At 40.8% G+C, this 21691-nt stretch overlaps 1 protein-coding gene across 1 annotated transcript in view; it reads right to left on the bottom strand.

Moving 5' to 3' along the window:
* LOC145542617 (aldehyde oxidase 4-like) overlaps positions 1-21691 on the bottom strand; it is an 83534-nt gene that overhangs the window by 39051 nt on the left and 22792 nt on the right. The window contains exons 8-17 of the mRNA XM_081581800.1: positions 20884-20992; positions 15903-16029; positions 12677-12738; positions 9729-9812; positions 8840-8920; positions 7154-7298; positions 6814-6906; positions 2146-2297; positions 1618-1711; positions 424-533 (exon numbers count right to left, since the gene is read on the bottom strand). Coding sequence (XP_081437926.1) covers positions 424-533; positions 1618-1711; positions 2146-2297; positions 6814-6906; positions 7154-7298; positions 8840-8920; positions 9729-9812; positions 12677-12738; positions 15903-16029; positions 20884-20992 — 1057 coding nt within the window. The remainder of the gene's footprint in view (positions 1-423; positions 534-1617; positions 1712-2145; positions 2298-6813; positions 6907-7153; positions 7299-8839; positions 8921-9728; positions 9813-12676; positions 12739-15902; positions 16030-20883; positions 20993-21691) is intronic.

Here is a 21691-nt window from a genome sequence, read left to right as displayed (position 1 = left end):
TTACAGGCCTAATGTTGCCTGTAGGCAGAGAGATAAGGCTCATGGAAATGTTTTCATTTCTTTTAAAATCGAAAGGAAAAATGAATATAATGATAATGAATATATAACACTGAAGGCAGCCTGGATCATATTTATCTTTATACTGACACAGTCATGTATATTTTTTACTTTATCTTTTACGGAGGAAAGGACTGACAGAAGGCAAAGCACCCAGGGCCCCTGAGTTCATACTGTGGCTCTGATAAGAAAGCAAATCCGATGGTCACCTGGGAACCTACCCCTCCTGTGAGCAGCCTCAAAGGCGCCCTGCAGCAGCTGGTTGGAAAGGAGAGGACACCCCTCCCTCGGAAGCCCATATGTGGCCTGCTGCTCAGGGTGAAGCTGGGCTTCCCTGGGATGGGCGGCGGGACAGGGAACCCTTACCTGAGTAGAGTGCGGAATATATACAGATAACACAATCTCTTCTGACTTGAGGTTGGCTTCAGGTGACTTCTTGAGGAAACGGCCATCTAAAGGAATCTGCCGTTTTCCTTCTATTAGAGAAAATGACCTTGATTAGGATGAAGTTATCAAATTGGAAAATATGCCCGAAGGGACAGCACTGGTAGAAAGAGAGAGTGAAGCTGGGAGCCAGAGATGTGGGTTCTTTGTCCAGCTCCCAGGCTGGGTTGGCTGAGGCAGGTCCTGGAACCTTGGGCTTCTGGTTTCTCATGCATAATGGCAGGGTTGGACCCAATACACTAACACGTCCTTTCTTGTTTATTGCTCATTATACACCACTCACAACATTTGGGCTTTGAAGAACTTTAAAGCTATTTGGAAACTACCTAGTACAAAGGAGTTTCACAAATGGGTAATGGGTACACTGGTTACAGTGTATTTCATAGATGGGAAAACTGAGGCCCCGAATCAAGAGAGGATAGACGACCTGTCCAAAGAGATAGAGATGGGATGAATGGCAGGGGTGCCTGATATCAGGAATGCCTGATATATATTTTTTCCCCCTTAAACAATTTACCATACTTTCTATTTTGCTCCACCATAGTTTTAAAAATCTGATTTTAATCAAAGAGAGGGTATCTTATATCAATAGACCTGTGAATAACACACATTTGTCTTTATTTTTATTTCTTTAAGTTTAAATCGTTTTCCCTTGGCAAAGTTTAAGCTATCTTTGACTAAAGAGAGAAGTAATGAGTAATATGCCCCACAAATTTGATTTTGTTTAAAATGAAAAGTACTATAAGGAAAAATTTCAACTTTATGAAACTCTGAAATAAAATATGCCATGAAACTTTAAAATCACATATATACACCTCATTAAATTTTCCTTTATCTGCCTTGATACTACAATTTGGACTATGCATAAATACAGCCAACTAGTTCAGAAAAACTGTCAGGTGCAGTAGCTTATGTGATCCACAAGATATAGAACATATGGAAAGCAGGGTGATTGATCTCAGTTACGTCCTTATGTTTGAGGTAATGTAGATACAGCCAGATATATTTAGTGAGTCTAAGTGAGATATATTTGGGTTCCTTGTTCATAGTTTGCAAAGGAGCTACATAGCTGATGTGGTAATTATAAAATCAAACGCCTAAAGCTTGGTCTCTTACCTTTAGATATCAGATTGATGGTAGCATTTCCTGCTGCTAAAATGGGATTCAGGTCAGAATAGTTAGGCCTGCTCACCACATGTCCTCCTAAAGTCTAGATAAAAAAGAAAAGATGGCATTTTTAACGATACACTCAGTCATTTAACAAATAAGGAATCATGTATATAGGGATCTTGTGTAAGCTTTAAAAATTTTCTTCTTTTTTCATAGAAAGATCTGGCAAACTTGGGGGGGGGCAGCTAAATATAGTCAGACAACACAGTGTGCAAGATTCCCACCCCTCTGATGCCAATTCGAACTTACAGCTTGAGAAAACACTGCTTTTCCATGTGCAGCGAGGAAAATAACCTCTTTCAGAACTGACCCTAGCACGTGTTCAATAACATGGGGAAGTGAGGAACTGGAGCCTGAGGAAACTCTAAATTCAGATATGTGCTGTGCTGCTGTCAATACAATTCTCATTGTCCCAAAACCATCTCTAAAGCTGCTCTGACATAGTCTTATTTCATATGACACTAGAGAATTTACCGCCATGTTCCTAATCTGGGCTCCAGCAAGTGTTCTCAGGTGCTTCAGGAGAGCATGGTAGGTCTTGGTCTTCTCCTTTGGTTGTTCAGAAACAATAAAACCTAAGGCATCATTCAACTGGGCCAGGCTGTATCCTGCGCCTATCGTCACCCCTGAAAGTAAGGTATGGAATTTAAACTTAAAGTGGAAGGTAACAAGATGCATCGGCTGCTTCGAAACACTCTTTCAAATAAATCTTCTCTTTTCATATAAACTTAGAAGGATAGAAACAAAGATAAAGATATTTTTGGCAATTTGCTTTATTCTCAAATATTAAGTACCAAAGATTTTTCTCATTCATGTACACAGTTATATCTGCCTTACATTTTAGGACACCTCAACCATAGATATTGGAGAAGGAAATGCAACCCACTCCAGTATTCTTGCCTGGAGAATCCCAGGGATGGGGGAGCCTGGTGGGCTGCCGTCTATGGGGTCACACTGAGTCGGATATGACTGAAGCGACTTAGCAGTAGCAGCAACCATAGATATCTGAAGTTCATTACTTTGCTCATTCCCAGTATAGTGCTGTCCTGAATAAATGGACAAATCCCTTAGAAGAAATGGAGTAGCCATCATGGTCAACAAAAGAGTCCAAAATGCAGTACTTGGATGCAATCTCAAAAACGATAGAATGATCTCTGTTCGTTTCCAAGGCAAACCATTCAATATCACGGTAATCCAAGTCTATGCCCCGACCAGTAACGCCGAAGAAGCTGAAGTTGAACGGTTCTATGAAGACCTACAAGACCTTCTAGAACTAACACCCAAAAAAGATGTCCTTTTCATTATAGGGGACTGGAATGCAAAAGTAGGAAGTCAAGAAACACCTGGCGTAACAGGCAAGTTTGGCCTTGGAGTACAGAATGAAGCAGGGCAAAGGCTAATAGAGTTTTGCCACGAGAACGCACTGGTAATAGCAAACACCCTATTCCAACAACACAAGAGAAGACTCTACACATGGATATCACCAGATGGTCAACACCGAAATCAGACTGATTACATTCTTTGCAGCCAAAGATGGAGAAGCTCTATCCAGTCAGCAAAAACAAGACCAGGAGCAGACTGTGGCTCAGATCATGAACCGCTTATTGCCAAATTCAGACTTAAATTGAAGCAAGTAGGGAAAACCACTAGTCCATTCAGGTATGACCTAGATCAAATCCCTTATGAGTATACAGTGGAAGTGACAAATAGATTTAAGGGACTAGACCTGATAGACAGAGTGCCTGATGAACTATGGACAGAGGTTCGTGACATTGTACAGGGGACAGGGATCAAGAAAATCCCTACGGAAAAGAAATGCAAAAAAGCAAAATGGCTGTCTGAGGAGGCCTTACAGATAGCTGGGAAGAGAAGAGAAGTGAAAAGCAAAGGAGAAAAGGAAAGATATTCCCACCTGAATGCAGAGTTCCAAAGAATAGCAAGGAGAGATAAGAAAGCCTTCCTCAGCGATCAGTGCAAAGAAATAGAGGAAAACAACAGATTGGGAAAGACTAGAGATCTCTTCAAGAAAATTAGAGATACCAAAGGAACATTTCATGCAAAGATAGGCTCAATAAAGGACAGAAATGGTATGGACCTAACAGAAGCAGAAGATATTAAGAAGAGGTGGCAAGAATACACAGAAGAACTGTACAAAGAAGATCTTCACGACCCAGATAATCACGATGGTGTGATCACTCACCTAGAGCCAGACATCCTGGAATGTGAAGTCAAGTGGGCCTTAGAAAGCATCACTATGAACAAAGCTAGTGGAGGTGATGGAATTCCAGTTGAGCTATTTCAAATCCTCAAAGGTGATGCTGTGAAAGTGCTGCACTCAATATGCCAGCAAATTTGGACAACTCAGCAGTGGCCACAGGACTGGAAAAGGTCAGTTTTCGTTCCAATCCCAAAGAAAGGCAATGCCAAAGAATGCTCAAACTACCACACAATTGCCCTCATCTCACATGCTAGTAAAGTAATGCTCAAAATTCTCCAAGCCAGGCTTCAGCAATACGTGATCCGTGAACTTCTAGATGTTCAAGCTGGTTTTAGAAAAGGCAGAGGAACCAGAGATCAAATTGCCAATATCCACTGGATCATCAAAAAAGCAAGAGAGTTCCAGAAAAACATCTATTTCTGCTTTATTGACTATGCCAAAGCCTTTGACTGTGTGGATCACAATAAACTGTGGAAAATTCTGAAAGAGATGGGAATACCAGACCATCTGACCTGTCTCTTGAGAAACCTGTATGCAGGTCAGGAAGCAACAGTTAGAACTGGACATGGAACAACAGACTGGTTCCAAATAGGAAAAGGAGTCCGTCAAGGCTGTATATTGTCACCCTGCTTATTTAACCTATATGCAGAGTACATCATGAGAAACGCTGGGCTGGGAGAAACACAAGCTGGAATCAAGATTGCCGGGAGAAATATCAATAACCTCAGATATGCGGATGACACCACCCTTATGGCAGAAGGTGAAGAAGAACTAAAGAGCCTCTTGATGAAGGTGAAGGAGGAGAGTGAAAAAGTTGGCTTAAAGCTCAACATTCAGAAAACTAAGATCATGGCATCTGGTCCCATCACTCCATGGGAAATAGATGGGGAAACAGTGGAAACAGTGTCAGACTTTATTTTTTTGGGCTCCAAAATCACTGCTGATGGTGACTGCAGCCATGAAATTAAAAGATGCTTACTCCTTGGAAGGAAGGTTATGGCCAACCTAGATAGCATATTTAAAAGCAGAGACGTTACTTTGCCAACAAAAGTCCGTCTAGTCAAGGCTATGGTTTTTCCAGTGGTCATGTATGGATGTGAGAGTTGGACGGTGAAGAAAGCTGAGTGCCGCAGAATTGATGCTTTTGAACTGTGGTGTTGGAGAAGACTCTTGAGAGTCCCTTGGACTGCAAAGAGATCCAATCAATCCATCCTAAAAGAGATCAATCCTGGGTGTTCATTGGAAGGTCTGATGTTGAAGCTGAAACTCCAATATTTGGCCACCTCATGCGAAGAGTTGACTCATTGGAAAAGACCCTAATGCTGGGAAGGATTGGGGGCGGGAGGAGAAGGGGACGACAGAGGATGAGATGGTTGGATGGCATCACCAACTCGATGGACATGGGTTTGGGTAGACTCCGGGAGTTGGTGATGGACAGAGAGGCCTGGCGTGCTGCAATTCATGGGGTCGCAAAGAGTCGGACACGACTGAGCGACTGAACTGAACTGAACTGAATAAATGGATCAAATGTGAAATTTTCAACAAAGATCCTATAAGACTTTTAAAAGATCATTATGCTTGAGTGGAAGTTGACTTCCAAATCTGCATTGCCCATTTGCCCTTTTTCCAAGCCATCTGTTCCTGTTGTTCCTTTATCATAATAAGAAGAGATACCTGTCTGAAACTTGGGTTAGTTCTATTTGCCTGTGAGCCTACAGGGAGTGTTTTGAGTAGTGATGCCCTCTAGTTCATGCATCCTCAATGAGGGCAATACTGCCACTAAGGCAGTGAAAAAAATCTTATTCTTTTTATTTATAAAGCCCTGATATCCATACAGATATATGGTCTATCTGTGATGTTAAAATTTCATGGAGGATGATGAGAGAAAAATGTCTATCACTCCTTAGAGTTAGAAATGATGAAAACGTTGAGAAATACTGACCTAGTTCTACAGGTTCTACCACCCAGTCCCTCTATCTCTGTCCTACCCTAACCACGTCCCTTCCTTCTAGCCCTTCCCCATACAGGCTGACCTTTCCTTGCTCTATCTCTTTCTGAGGGTCCATTAATATGGACTTTCCAACAAGCAAAAAAATAAGAAAAAATGAGCAGACTAAGATGGGAAGGTCAGAGGGGAAAGCAGATAATTCTCCATTTGATTTCTGTTTATGTATCTAAGATTTACTCAGATGTAGGATTTTTACCCATTCACATGCTGAGTTTGGGTAGTAGACAGTGGTATACGTGTCTCAGATAGCCTTATTTGGTGCATGATGAAGAAGGAATACTTGACTTGGAGTAAGAACACTTAGGAGTTAGTCCTGACTTGACCATGTGTTAGCTGTGTGAAGTTCAGCAGTTACTTTTGATCCTGTATGTTCTTTAGGAGAATGGGGATTTCAAGACTACCTGCTATGTCTACCTCCCAGGGTTGTCGAGAGGATCAAAACAAGTAAGAGATGTGAGAACCCTTGATAAATTGTGAAAAGACTGTAAAAATAAATAAGGTTGTTGTTTACAGTTAAATTTTCAAGTCTTATGGCCTAGATCTTTTCTCTTTTTGGTGTGTGCATGTGTATAGGATAAGCCTCAAGCAAATTTGTGCATCAGGGAATAATATCAGGCAAGAACCTTTCCTACTGGCCAAATAATGTCTTAAGTCTTCTTATTCAGTCACTCTCTCTATACTTGGCTGAGCTGTGTGCCGTCTTCCTGCCATTATGGCTTCAATGACAATGTAGTCCATAGTGACACAGCGGGGTGACTCATGAGAAGACTCACATAGGTGCTCAATAAATATTTCTTAATGAGTGAATGAGGTCAGCTCTTCTATGAGGATCTCAAATTAGTCCAGTTTTTGTAATTGATTAATAGCCCACTAGCAGCCAGTGGTTACATCTTATTTGAAAAAAAAAGGTACGTACCATCATCTGTGCTATCCATGAAATATAGTTCTTGAAGCCCAAGTGGAGATATAAAAACTGGATGGAATTCATCTTTGAATTTAATGCTGGGTCCTTAAGGAGAGAAACATGTAAAGCAATTAGAAAAGAAAGACAGTGGATACTAATATATGTGGCTTGCTGATAATTCAGAGTGAAAATTACACGGCAACTCACTCTCAAAAGAAAACAACACAACATTCTAAAGGATCATAGGTACTCACTAATAAAAGTGAATTGCATTTATGCAGAGTTTTAAAAGAGACACAGATGTTTGAGTTACCCCCAATCTAGAGTAAAAACATGCCCCTAGACCACCTACCCACTGCAGTGTTCCCCATGATGATGGGGGCTTCAGGGAAATTGGTTTTCAGCTCAAGGAGGTCATTCAAGTTTACAGGAGTGATCCAGGTGGTCCTGTTCCCTCGGAATGTCAGCCTTCTTTTGTTCGGGTCTTCTGCCATTCTCTATAAGGAAGCAAAGCCAATAGACTTCCAAGTAATGCTCTGGGGGTCTAAGTAGCCTGCTGGTCAGTTTAGCTTTTTGAGACAACCTAACGTCTAGGTTATCAGAGGAGGGTGGCCTTGTTTGAAGCTACCTAGATTGATAAGATCTGTATTAGCACCACTGAATAACTCTCATAATAGGTGTCTGTCCATCAACAGCTGCATATAGAGTAGAGCAAACTCTACATTTGTGAAGTGACTACACAGAGAGGAGGCAGCATGGCAGCTTGAAGGTATCTTAGCCTGGAATTTAAGGTCTAGGCTTCTTGCTCTAATTCTGCCGTAATGGTTACTCAGAGGGGCCCCTCCTTTGGAGATTAGATTCTTCAGTAGGACAGAAATTGCTTATAAGCAATATTATCCTTGGGAAAAAAAAATCCCTTAAATCATTCATCTGGTAGAGTATAAATGAATATTTTTACAACTTTTTACATATATATAATATTAAAATATATATCAAATATACTAATATATTTAAAACATATATATATCTTTATCTACATCTACAAATAATCCTTAAATACTAGATGTGTCCAAGTTCTCAAGCTCTGAGGGGTGTGTCCTTGAGTAACAAAATACAAGGAAACTGTATGGGTGAAAAAATAACTGCGTGCATATGCACCTGAGGCAACATTCTGAACAAATAATACAAAGAGACCAAAAAACCCAGTTGCCGCTTTTGAAGAGCCCAGAGAAAAAGCAGGGTACTGTGCACACCCCCCTGCACACGACATCACCTAAGGGGTGGGCAAATCATTTAAGTCATCCCTTCGGGTTGACCCCTGGACACACCCCTACCCTCACCCCATATAAGGAACAAGCTCTCCCCCCACCTCAGGGAGCAAGCAAGCAGAGAGGGAACCCATTGTGTGTTTTAACTCCCCCATGCTGCAACAGGGGCCCTAGTAAAGGTTTACCTGAACTTCTTGTCTGGCCTCTGATAGATTTCTACTGATTAAGGAGGCCAAGAACCCTGGTTGTTAACATACAGACTGAAGCCTTCTGAGAAGCCAGTAGAATCATAGCCCTCACCTCATGCTCTCTCCAGGACAGAGCCATGGAATAGGATGGTGGGCATACCACACTATTTGTGTTATTCTCTCTTTCTCCTCACTGAGCTGAGAACACAGAGGTGAAGAGTAGGAATAATGAAATTCCATTATAATAAGTGTCATCTGATTTTTGCTTTACTAGTTTTACAAAATGCCTTTGACGCATCTCACTGTGTAGCTGTGTGATCTTGGTTAAGTCACCTACACTCTCTGAGCTCAGGATCTTCAATGGAGGGGTAGACCCAAGCATCCCTGTGGTCCTGGCAGCACCGCTCACCTAAGCTGTCTGTTTTATACTATTCACAGTGGAACTGAACACGTTTCTAAAAATGGGTTATCGTGTTGGACACACTCTCAACTTTTAGGATCTAAAACTCAGTAGTCTCATAGTGTAAGGCAAAATGCTTAAACCACATCATGTTATAGGACAACAAAAGTAATGTATCTTACTATCAGTTCAGGAGGGAATATAGGCTCCTGGCTTGGATCGAAGGGCTGGAATTCATCTTCATTGTACAGGCTGGTACACATCTCAACAAAACAAAACACAAATGAAACTTCAGAGATGCTGAGAGATGTACAGGAGTCTCTCAGCGTGAAACTTCAGAGTCAGAACCTGCATCTGACATTCTGGATATAAAATAGAAGCACCAGAGCCACAGGGCAGCCCTGGCAGAATTATTCCCACCCTCAGAGGACACTGATGGTTTCCCTGGCAGATCTTCTGGGCCCTGGGCTTCCTCTTTTGGTGTCAGGAATTGGATTTTAAGCTTCTGTCTGGGTCTCAGGTATCACTGGCAGGTGTTTATTTGCCATAGGCATGAAAATGTGTCCCTGCTTTCATCCCTTGTAGTGCTTGTTGAGGGGTGAGACAGGAGGTAAACCCATATTAAGGCACAGAAATTTGTAGTGCTTCTGAAGGAAAATAGTCTTTGGTGACTAGCCTCATGAAAGTCTGTGCACATGTGCTCAGTCATGTTTGACTCTGTGCGACCCCATAGACTGTATCCCACCAGGTTCCTCTGTCCATGGAATTTTCTAGGCAAAAATACTGGAATGGGTTGCCATTTCCTCCTGCAGGGGATCTTCCTGACCCAGGGATTGAACCCACATCTCTTACATCTCTTGCATTGCAGGCGGATTCTTTTACCACTGTGCCACCTGGGAAGTCCCTCATGAAAGTCGTGTGCTTGCTGCTCTGGGAGGCTTTTAAAGGCTATTTATGCTTTGAATTCACTAACTTTACATTTTATTCGTTGAAAAGAACAGAATAATAAATTTGGATTGATGTGGGCATTTTTCAGTCAATTCCAACTTAGGTAGAAAAATAGATACTTACTTTTTCCTGTCTACTTGTGAAAGACTTCTCTTCTTGATCCATGCAACATTTTCCTGATCCTTTCATTTGACAAACAGTTGATTCCTTAGGAAGTAATACAGTTTATAACAAGTCCACTGGTTGACTTTTTAAACACCAACCTGAGCACCCAGCAGTGCCCAGGCCCCACAGGAGCTATGGAAGAAGTAACAGAGCTCATCCTGGCCCTCAGTGAAGCGAAAGTCACTCAGTCGTGTCCGACTCTTTGTGAACCTATGGACTGTAGTCCACAGAATTCTCCAGGCCAGAATATTGGAGTGGGTATCTCTTCCCTTCTTCAGGGGCTCTTCCTAACCCAGGGATTGAACCCAGGTCTTCCACATCGCAGGCAGATTTTTTAACAGCTGAGCCACAAGGGAAGCCCAAGAATACTGGAGTAGGTAGCCTATCCCTTCTCCAGGGGATCTCCCCAACCCAGGAATTGAACTGAGGTCTACTACATTGTAGGCAGATTCTTTACCAGCTTAGCTACCAGGGAAGCTCAGGGACTCTGTAATGGGGTGGGACAGAGTATAAGCTATTCCATCACTGAAGGATCAGAGAAAATGCAGGGAGTGTGCAACCATGTTCCTGATAGGGTCTTGTAAATGGTTCTGCTTGAGTCTCAGGGGAAGATGAAGGTGGTTAGAGGAAGGTGGGTCAGTCAGCTAAGGCTTCCTATGGAAGTGAGGTCAAAGGAGTATAGTTATAAGGTGGTAATTAGAAAGACAAACAGCTGGCTTTTCATTAGAAGGGTGATGCATGTGTAATTTTTAATGAAGTCCTGGGAGGACAAACTGCCTTTAAGATGTCCTGTATACAAATATAAATAGACTGAAAAACCTGAGTTTCTTTGAATGTTTTTGGAGCTATTCCAAAGTATTTGGAGAATGCAAGTCCCAAAACATTTCACCTTAATTTTCTGGACATTTCATGTAAACTCAAAGTAGTGTTTTTGGCCTGAATTCACTGGTCAGTTCCTGCAACTTGCAGACAAATCATCATTCCTGTTTGCCCTTTTCACGTGCAGACACAGCCTAAGGATCTGTGGTGGTCTGGAGACCTATGGTTTGACTTTATGTGGAGTCAAAGAGACCTGGGTTCTAGTTCCTGCTTTAACACATACTACCTGGATTGAGTTTGTTAAATTAGGAAAATAAAACCCATCCCAAAAGGTCTGTCAGATTTAAATATGTGACAGGTGTGCACAGCATCTGACACATAGGAAGCACCGCAGGAACGGTGGTGGGTATTTTCACTCATAAGGTAACTGTCCAGAGTTAAGAAGGGATTTGGACTTTGTGACAACATCACGCACGATAAAGGGACCAACTAGTGGTTGAATGTGGGGACCCTGAGTCAGTGTGACAAAATGTCTACCTTTGTATGTATTTTGCCTCCAGGAAAATAGTAATAGAGTGAATCATATGAAATTTCTGTTCTCATGAGTCAAAATGGCCACACATATAGCACAACATAAAAAATATCTTACTCAGGGTTTAAAATAAACTAGCCTGTAGTTTGGAAATCTTTTTGCAATTCTTCATTTCTGGTCTCAACAAAGATTTCTTTCAGATGTTTTAGTATTTGGAATGAACTTGCACCCTTTGCATTGGTTTTGGTCAATCAAAATTATATAAAAATATTTTTTACCATAAAAATGGGTGATGAAAAACACAACTGAATACTTGCCATGATGATGTCTAGTCTTGATATTTAATTTTATGAAAACTAAATCTATCTCAAGACATCACCCCCCTCCAGGCCATATACTAAATCATTCTTTTACAACTTCCTTCAACCTATTTGATTCCTTGATCTCTCAGTTTGGAAGCTGATTTGGATTTCTTTCTCACTGCCTCCTTTATCATCTAGAGGTCATGATTCTGGCAATCCTCTTCCTAAAAGTTATCGTTTTGGGCCCATATCTACCACACTGGTTTAGGTCCTCATTCCCTCATGCATGGGCTATTGCACTAGTCCATGCCCTCATCCCCATCCTCCCTTTCCAGGCTTATTCTTCTTATAGACAGGTGCCAAGAATTTTGAAATATTGTTCTTGTGTGACTTCTAGCTTGAGACTAAACAATGACTATATAGTAGGTATCAGCTTTGAGCCTAAATTCCTTAATGCTTCAGCCACATCAATTTCTTAATTGAACTTTGGACATCTTTCTTTTTTCTACTTCCATACATTTTCTCACTGCAAATTTTCTAATGGCCTCTCTTTACCCATCCATTAATATCACTCCTTCAAGACCTGGCTCAAAACTCTCCTTCTCCAGTAAGTCTCCTCTGTATCTTCCCTCCCTATTCATTGATTCTGTTTAATCCGTATTACTCTAAAACTTATTTACAAGGTAGAGAGGCTATGCTGTTGTGCTCTGCTGTGCTCAGTCATGTCTGACCCTTTGTGACTCAATGGACTATAGCACACCAGGCTCCTCTGTCCATGGGATTTTCCTGGCAAGAACACTGCAGTTAGTAGCCATTTTTCTACTCCAGGGGGGCCTTCCTAACCTAGGGATGGAGCCCAAGTCTCCTAAATCTCCTGCATTGATAGGCAGATGCTTTACCACTGTGCCACCTGGGAAGCCCGCTAGAGAGGATATATTGAGGTTTTAACACCTTGCTTTTCAACTATGTGTTTATTGTTTTTTAATCTATATATTTCATTTTTTTCTATAGGCTTTGCATTTCTTGAAGTCATGGACCACATACTTTACTTCTAAAGACAGTGCCTAATCTAGGGCTGTAAACAAGATAGATATTAAAGGTTCATTTTTAAAAACAACAAAAGTGGCATTTAATAACTTTCAGTGGATAGAAAGCACAGCATTTTAGAGATAACTAAATGCAATAGACAGTTTTACACAAAGGTTTCTTAACACGTTAAATCAACTGAAAAAATATTTTTTATAATAACTTACCGCACAGAAAGTTTTTCCACTTTCTACAATTGGTCGGTATCCAGTACAGCGGCACAAATTACCTGAAGAAGAAATTGATGTTTAAGGAATGATAGAGATATATTGCGGAGAAGGCAATGGCACCCCACTCCAGTACTCTTGCCTGGGAAATCCCATGGACGCAGGAGCCTGGTAGGTTACAGTCCATGGGGTCGTGAAGAGTCGGACACGACTTCACTTTCATTTTCACTTTTCACTTTCATGCACTGGAGAAAGAAATGGCAACCACTCCAGTATTCTTGCCTGGAGAATCCCAGGGACGGAGGAGCCCGGTGGGCTACCGTCTATAGGGTCGCACAGAGTCAGACATGACTGAAGCGACTTAGCAGCAGCAGCAGCAACAGCTATATTAGTAGTTTTTCAGTTTTTACTTTTTGTTTCTCAAACCAACAAAATGGCCCTTTGAAACAGAGATGCTCTTCAAAAATAGACTATACTTGTGATTACAGTTTTATCCTGAAATATCACAGAGATCTCTATAGTTTTTTCCCAGTCAACCTTTCCTACCTTATTTTCCACCCCTGCCCTAACTCATGTAACATGTGACCACCGTCCCCCATAACATCTCCCATGGCCGCCTTGTTAAGCTTCTCTCCTGTAGTCTCTCCTGCCTCAAATGTGCTCTTGGGGAGAGTGTGTCCATTTATCAGGGCCACAGCCCCCCTCCTCCATGGAGTCTCCTCTAATACCCCAACCAGAGCCGTACACTCATTGTCTGGATCCTTCCCCAGGTCTACCGCTGACCATGTTGGAGTAGGGTCATTTGTGTGGATGCTTCATTTCCTTCGTTGGCTCTTAGGCTCATGCAGAAAGCAAAGACAGTCTTAGATGTTCTCGAATCCTCCCAGTACAGCAAAGTATGTGTTCGATAAGTACTTGGTATTGTTTTAATTAGTCAACATTTCAAAATATGGTAGAAACGGTGATGAAACCACTGTCCTTTAAAAAAGTATATTCAAAATTTGAAGCCATTATAAATGATATTTATGAAGAGGTTTTAGTAATATGGGAAAATTCTTATGTTGTATAGTTAAAAATTGTATATGTAATATGCAATTGCATACATAATAGTCACAAGTATTTAAAATAAGCCTACAAAAACTATGCAAAAAAGAGACTGAAAGAGAAGCATCTTAACTGTGGTTGTCTTCTAGTAGCAGAAATATGAATGAGCTTTTCCCTTATATTTTCATTTTCCATAATAGAAATACATCATTTTTATGTTAAAAATAAATTTAAGATTATTATGTTCAAACACAGTTTAAAAATTTCAGAAGCAATGTATATATGTGAACTGGGAAGGTTTAGTTAGCTAGAAGCAAAGTGTTGTGTGGAAACTTGTTGCCAGTGAAACATGTGGAAAAACTGGATAATAGGTTTACTCCTCTTTTTTTATTTGAGCAAGAATTGTTTAGAAAGAAACTACATGCACAAGGATGGCTTTAGATTCCATATTTTATCTTTCCTTTTGCTAAGAAGAAAGAATACAGAAGTTTGTGAATTACAAACCTCTCTTTGGAGTAGAAAAAAGGAGTTGAAATACCTAGAACATAGCTACAGGGCATGAAATTGAACTACTTAAGAGGCAAAGGACAATTTCTCATTGATAAACAGTGAGAAAGCATTAAAAGCTAGAGAGAACTATATCAAAGCTTTCAGTTTTGTTTGCCACATAATAGAAGCACTAGTAAAAGCCCACCAAGGGAAACTAATAGCACCCATTACAGAAATTTTTCTGATTCTAAGGGAGAAAAATATGGAAATTCAAAATTTTTCTTTTCTTAGTCTTGAAAAAAACAAGATTAAATGAAGTGGTCATTTGTATCAGCTGATCATTATAGAAGGTATGTGTCATGTCTAATTGCATTCCTTTTGAGTTTTTATTTGATCAGTTTTCTTAAAATATGAACATAAAGGTTATCAGTGTGCCTAGCATTTATAATTCTAGAAAGATCAAGTAAATGAAGTATGAAACAAAATATACTCTTGAAGTTATCCATACCTAGAATAGTTATCTTTATAATTTAGCCAAACTTTACAATGCCATCTCCTGGTGGTTAAGTGAGTTACAGGCATAGAATCTGGGAGGAAATAACTCATGTTTATAAGACTGTCTGTGCATATTCAAAGAAATATACAAAAAGTAAGGCAAATCACAAGACCTTTACTTTTCAAAGCTCTAAATATCTTATTAGTGTGGGTTATTTTATAAAACAAAGATTATCTGTTATTCAAATTTATTCAGGTTTAGTTAAAATTATAATTGAAACCATTGGCCAAAATTCTTATTATACTTAATGAGAAACTGAAAAATGTTGAATGTAGAAGTTGATGAGAGATAAGGGAAAATATTAGTGAATATTCATATTCTAGTTACCATACAACTTAAGTTGAAATTTTACTTTGCTTTAGTCTGTATCTTTTCATCACAAAACTGAATTTTTGTATAGGTTTGTTTACTGAAAGGGACAAAGAGTTTTCTTATAATGATTAGAGGTTTGCTTTCACAGCTTTCTTTAAAGCACTAGTAACTGGTTACCTTGAACCTAGCATGTTTGTTGAAGAAAACTACATTTGATAAAATGCTTTTTTTTGGTAGTAAGTCATGTTTGTTCACTTAAATTAGATAGATAGCTATTTTGTCATAGGAGATTGAGTTGCTCACCAAGTTTATCTGTGATAACTAATTCCTGCTTATGGGCTTCTTGATCTTGTAATGAACCCAACCAGAACAGAAAAAGGTAAAGTTTCTGAAATCTATTCTCTTTGTAAAATTAGTAAGTAGAGTTAATGAATGATTCTAACAGATTGATTTAAAAATAAACCAAAAAATCTCATTCTTGTACACTACCCAGATTTCCACATTTGGAAACTATTGTATTAAAAATGTTAGAAAAACAGCCTATTTGAATGCTTTTGCAGAGTGACTACAGGCTCCATTAAGGGAGAAAGGTTTGTAATGAAACAATATTGCCCCAATTCTTGGCACCAATGTTGACCAATGAGGGCGGCCCTTCCTAGAGAGGACTGAGGTCAAGGTGAGGGCTAAGGAGGCCTACTTGTTGACCAGGTGCCTGGAACTCCAAAGCTGCACTACAGCTTCTCTCCACCAGCTGACGCCTTCTTCCTTCTTTCCTTGGGCACCTCCCACCGGAAGTCCTGCCTGCAGAGGGCTGAGAAGCCTCACCTCCAAGAGCTTCGGTTATCTGCTCAGAGGTGGGCTCCGGGTGGTTCCTCAGCAGTGTGTAGATGGACATCACCATTCCTGGGCTGCAGAAGCCACATTGTGTCCCATGACACTTGGCAAGTCTTTCCTGGGGGAAAATGGTACATTACTTCTACTTTAAACGTCTCATTTCTCTCCCTTGTATACCAGATAAGAGCAAAGCTTATATATTTAACTTTCTAGAGATAACTGTTGGAGAAAGCAACGGCACCCCACTCCAGTCCTCTTGCCTGGAAAATCCCATGGACTGAGGAGCCTGGTGGGCTGCAGTGCATGGGGTCACTAAGAGTTGGACACGACTGAGCGACTTCACTTTCACTTTTCCCTTTCATGCACTGGAGAAGGAAATGGCAACCCACTCCAGTGTTCTTGCCTGGAGAATCCCAGGGATGGCGGAGCCTGGTGGGCTGCCGTCTCTGGGGTCACACAGAGTCAGACATGACTGAAACGACTTAGCAGCGGCAGCAGCAGTAGAGGTAACTGTAGGGTGAAAAATGTCGTTCTGGAAGAATATTTCTATTTCTTGAAATCATGTGTTTCGCCCTACCCACTCAAGAAAAGCCTGTTGGCATGTATTAAGTCACTTTACTCTCTAGACTCTCTGGTTTCTTTACCTGTGAAATCAGAATATAGTTTAAGTAACGAGTAAAATGCTTTGAAGTCATGTTCATGTTAGTTTTGGTCCTTCCTGTATTCATTAATTGTGGGTCCCTGGATGGTTTACTTGACTTTCTTCCTTTCTTCATCTTTTTTACTTCCTTTAAAAAAATTTTTTTTTTGTTTAATTGGAGTATAATTGCTTTTGGGGCTTCCTTGGTGGCTCATAAAGAATCTGCCTGTCAATTCAGGAGATGCATTTTGATCCTTGGGTCAGGAAGATTCCCTGGAGAAAGAAATGGCAACCCACTCCAGTATCCTTGGCTGGGAAATCCCATGGACAGAGGAGCCTGGGGCACTGCAGTCCATGGGGTAGCAAAAGAGTTGGACATGGCTTAGTGATTAAATAACAACAATATACTGCTTTACAATGTTGTGTTATTAATAGTTCTTGCTGTGCAGCAACATGAATCAGTATACATATGTCCCCTCCCTCTTGAGCCTCTCTCTCAACCTACCCCGCATCCCACCACTCTAGATCACCACAGAGACCCAGCTGAGCTCCTTGTGTTATACAGCAGCTTCCCACTAGCTATCTACTTTACACATTATTCTCGTTTTAGTTGCTAAGTCATGTCCAGCTCTTTTGTGACCCTATGGATTGTAGCCTGCCAGGCTCCTCTGTCCATGAGATTTCCCAGGCAAGAACACTGAAGTGGGTTGCCATTTCCTTTTCCAGGGGATCTTCCTGACCCAAGGATCGAACCTGTGTCTCCTGCATTGCAGGTAGATTCTTTACTGCTGAGCCACCCAGGAAGCTCCACTTTACACATAGTAGTGTATATATGTCAATAATACTCTCTCAATTCATCCTACCCTCTCCTTCCCACCCTGTGCCCACAAGTTCGTCCCATCTTTAAAATTAGAATAATAATGGTATCTATGGCACAAGATAACTGAGAATAAATGAATGAGTATATACAAATCATTTAATAGTCTCTGGCAAGTAAATTTTATCTTCTTCTTCATTTATATTCTGTAATGTTTTATGGGTTAAATGACAATCTATATAAATGCTTTGAAAATTGTGAAGCATAATTTCGTAGTGTTGTGCCATTTACATACTTACTTTATGCACTTTCAACTTTATGCATTTAAGTACAACAAAACAATAAAAAAAGAGAGTGAGATAGAATGAGAAATGACAATTTACTTTGTCGATTCTATACAAAGACCCAATCCACGAACGGATGGGAAATATGACTCTGTGGGTCCCACTGTGTTTCTCTGTCCTATGTCTTTCTCAGTGAGTTGAGGATGCTCAGTTCGCTGCCCTGAATGTGATTCAAATGTTTTTAAATAAACATTTTTCAAACAGCATGACCCTTAAGATGGAAGCCAAATACTTCATCTATGGTTCAACTGAAAGGAAAGACATTGTTCTAGTGCTAGAGGAAAATATGGCTGTGTTGGGTTTACTGCTAGAAGGCAAGTTGTTTCAGATGTGTCATATAGACAGACACAGCACATGGGCTGGTAAATATTTAACAACTGGATCTCTGGGAAGACAGTCCTTATTTGTAGCTTCTACTATTTTTCATAATATAAATATTTCCATAGAGGCTGAGGTTAAAGTTCTGATGTGATGTCATTGAATGTGGATACATTTACAAGGTACTTCCACTGTGTAGGTACAATAGACATCAGTTCAGTTCAGTCCAGTCATTCAGTCGTGTCCGACTCTTTGCGACCCCATGAACCGCAGCACGCCAGGCCTCCCTGTCCATCACCAACTCCCAGAGTTTATCCAAACTCATGTCCATAAATGGCCTCAAAAACATAGGTGATAGAAAAATGTAGTAAAATAATTAGGATACAATAAATGTTGCTATTAATCACTGCTGATGGTGATTGCAGCCATGAAATTAAAAGACACTTACTCCTTGTGAGGAAGGTTATGACCAACCTAGATAGCATATTTAAAAGCAGAGACATTACTTTGCCAACGAAGGTCTGTCTAGTCAAGGCTATGGTTTTTCCAGTGGTCATGTATGGATGTGAGAGTTGGACGGTGAAGAAAGCTGAGTGCCGCAGAATTGATGCTTTTGAACTGTGGTGTTGGAGAAGACTCTTGAGAGTCCCTTGGACTGCAAGGAGATCCAGTCAGTCCATCCTAAAGGAGATCAGTCCTGGGTGTTCATTGGAAGGACTGATGTTGAAGCTGAAACTCCAATACTTTGGCCACCTCATTCGAAGAGTTGACTCATTGGAAAAGACCCTAATGCTGGGAAGGATTGGGGGCAGGAGGAGAAGGGGACGACAGAGGATGAGATGATTGGATGGCATCACTGACTTGATGGACATGGGTTTGGGTAAACTCCAGGAGTTGGTGATGGACAGGGAGGCCTGGCGTGCTGCGATTCATAGGGTCGCAAAGAGTCAGACACGACTGAGTGACTGAACTGAACTGAACTTTGTTTTTAATATCATTTACCTACTTTTAAGTTTGTATAGTTTGGTTTTTAGTAACAGCTGTGCTTAAAGCCTGGCTCACAAAATCCCTAACATTTAACAAGTAGCTCTCTGTTCAGTTCAGTTCAGTCGCTCAGTTGTGTCCGACTCTTTGTGATCCCATGAACCGCAGCACTCCAGGCCTCCTTGTCCATCACCAACTCCTGGAGTCCACCCAAACCCATGTCCATTGAGTCGGTGATGCCATCCAATCATCTCATCCTCTGTCATCCCCTTCTCCTCCTGCCCTCAATCTTTCCCAGCAGTAATCCAAGTCTATGCCCTGATCAGTAACGCTGAAGAAGCTGAAGTTGAACGGTTCTATGAAGACCTACAAGACCTTTTAGAACTAACACCCAAAAAAGATGTCCTTTTCATTATAGGGGACTGGAATGCAAAAGTCAGAAGTCAAGAAACACCTGGCTGCTGCTGCTGCTGCTAAGTCGCTTCAGTCGTGTCCAACTCTGTGCGACCCTATAGACGGCAGCCCACCAGTCTCTGCCGTCCCTGGGATTCTCCAGGCAAGAACACTGGAGTGGGTTGCTATTTCCTTCTCCAATGCATGAAAGTGAAAAGTGAAAGTGAAGTGGCTCAGTCGTGTCCGACTCGTCACGACCATATGGACTGCAGCCTGCCAGGCTCCTCCGTCCATGGGATTTTCCAGGTAAGAATACTGGAGTGGGGTGCCCTTGCCTTCTCTGAGAAACACCTGGAGTAACAGGCAAATTTGGCCTTGGAGTACAGAATGAAGCAGGGCAAAGGCTAATAGAGTTTTGCCAAGAGAACTCACTGGTCATAGCAAACACCCTCTTCCAACAACACAAGAGAAGCGGCTCTCACATGCTGGTAAAAGCCTGTTCAGGACACTACTGAACTATCAAGTATTGTCAGAATTTGGGAGGAAGAAATCTGATAAGCTGCAGCATTAGGTTGCTTCCATAACTGTTAAGGTGGTGAGCCAAGTGTGGAGTAAGAGCTTAATAACATCAAAAAGTCATTAAGTTTACAGTTGAAAGACAAGCACTACCAAAAGTGCTCATGAATGCAACACATCAACAGAGGAAGCTCTGAGCCTCCATGTTCTAATACAGCCTTCTAGGGGAAGAAATGTCCAAGGAGATTATGGCAATCCATAATTTTATTTCTACACCCTACTTTTAAAACTTAACCTCCAAAGAAACTCTTGTTCAATAGTACATAAAAGTAATATTGCAATTTCTTTTAAAAAGTCCTCTGAACATTAATATCAATAAATATTTTGTCATTTTAGTTGTGCTTTATTGTAGCATGGTGTTCAGCTTCTCATGAGACATTTGGGGGGTATTTGGGGAGTATTTATATACAAGATTAGCTTCTTATTCACAGTTCAGTAATTTTGAAATGTGGTAGACAAGTAGTATCTTCTATAAACTTCTAGTTTCCTATCTCATTTTCTTCTCTTATCAGACTGTTTTAGTTTAGGGCAAGGATGAGACTGAGAAGTTAAGATATATTAAAATTATGAAGATGAAGAAATCTTGGTTTATACACAAATCTCTCTCTCTTTTTTAAAAAATTTTATTTTATTTTCAGCATGTGGGATCTTAGTTCCCCCACCAGGGATGGAACCTGTGCCCCCTGCAGTGGAGAAGTGCAGAATCTTAACCAATGGCCCACCAGGGAAGTCCCTATACACCAAGCTCTGAAAAGATCCCTAGCTATGAAGCACTAAATCCCACAAAATGAGAATTTAAAAGCACAAAAAAAATCTCAAAATTGATGACCTAACCGGAGTCCATTAGATTGTGGACAGTGCCGATACCAGCACTGGGTCCCCACCACATTGTACTCTTACCTGCACGGGGTGAATCCTGGTTTTGATGCTTCCTACACCTTCCACAGTGGTGATAGCAGCCCCATGCAGAGAACAGATGGGCACCAGGCACGCTGTAACTGGATAATGGCTGTGATGGGATTTTGTAAAGAGAATACATTGGAATCACATGGAGTGGGTAACATAATTCAGGGAGTTATTTCTAGAAAGGGTCTTGAGACTATATTTCCCTGAGAACACAGAGAATACTAGATTAAAAACCGTAACTTTTTGGAAGTGTTCAAGAAAGGACTTAACATATGGCTGGAGTAGAATGGTAGAGAGAAATGGAGAAAAAGAAAAATGAGTTTTGTGTAGAACCTCCAAGAGACCCTCATTCTCTGTTTATTTTTTTCACTCAGAGAAAAAAGGCTTTTTCTCATCATAAAATGATATATTGACTCATGTAAACCATCATGGGATAATTTACCCCAGTGATTTTCAGCTGTGGGAAGTTTCTAAAAGTACAAAAACTCTGATTGCATACTAGCCTAATTATTATTATTGATTTTTGGTCATGACACACAGTATGTGGGATCTTAGTTCCCTGGCTAGGGATTGAACCTGAGCCCCCTACCTTGGAAGCATAGAGTCTTAACCACTGGACTTCCAGGGAAGTCCAAGGCTAGCCTAATTAAACCAGAATCTTTGGGATGCAGTCACTCCATCAGTTTTCAAAGCTCCTCAGCTGATTCCAGTGTATGGGCAAGTATGTAAGCCATGGATTCATGCCACTGTCTTGACCATCTCTCTCACACTAGAGTCTGTATTATTGACACAGCAGATGTGG

The sequence above is a fragment of the Giraffa tippelskirchi genome, chromosome 3, assembly GCF_054371585.1.
Source record: "Giraffa tippelskirchi isolate mGirTip1 chromosome 3, T2T-mGirTip1v1.2.pri, whole genome shotgun sequence".
Classification (NCBI taxonomy): Eukaryota; Metazoa; Chordata; class Mammalia; order Artiodactyla; family Giraffidae; genus Giraffa; species Giraffa tippelskirchi.
This window is presented reverse-complemented; position numbering and strand designations above follow the sequence as displayed.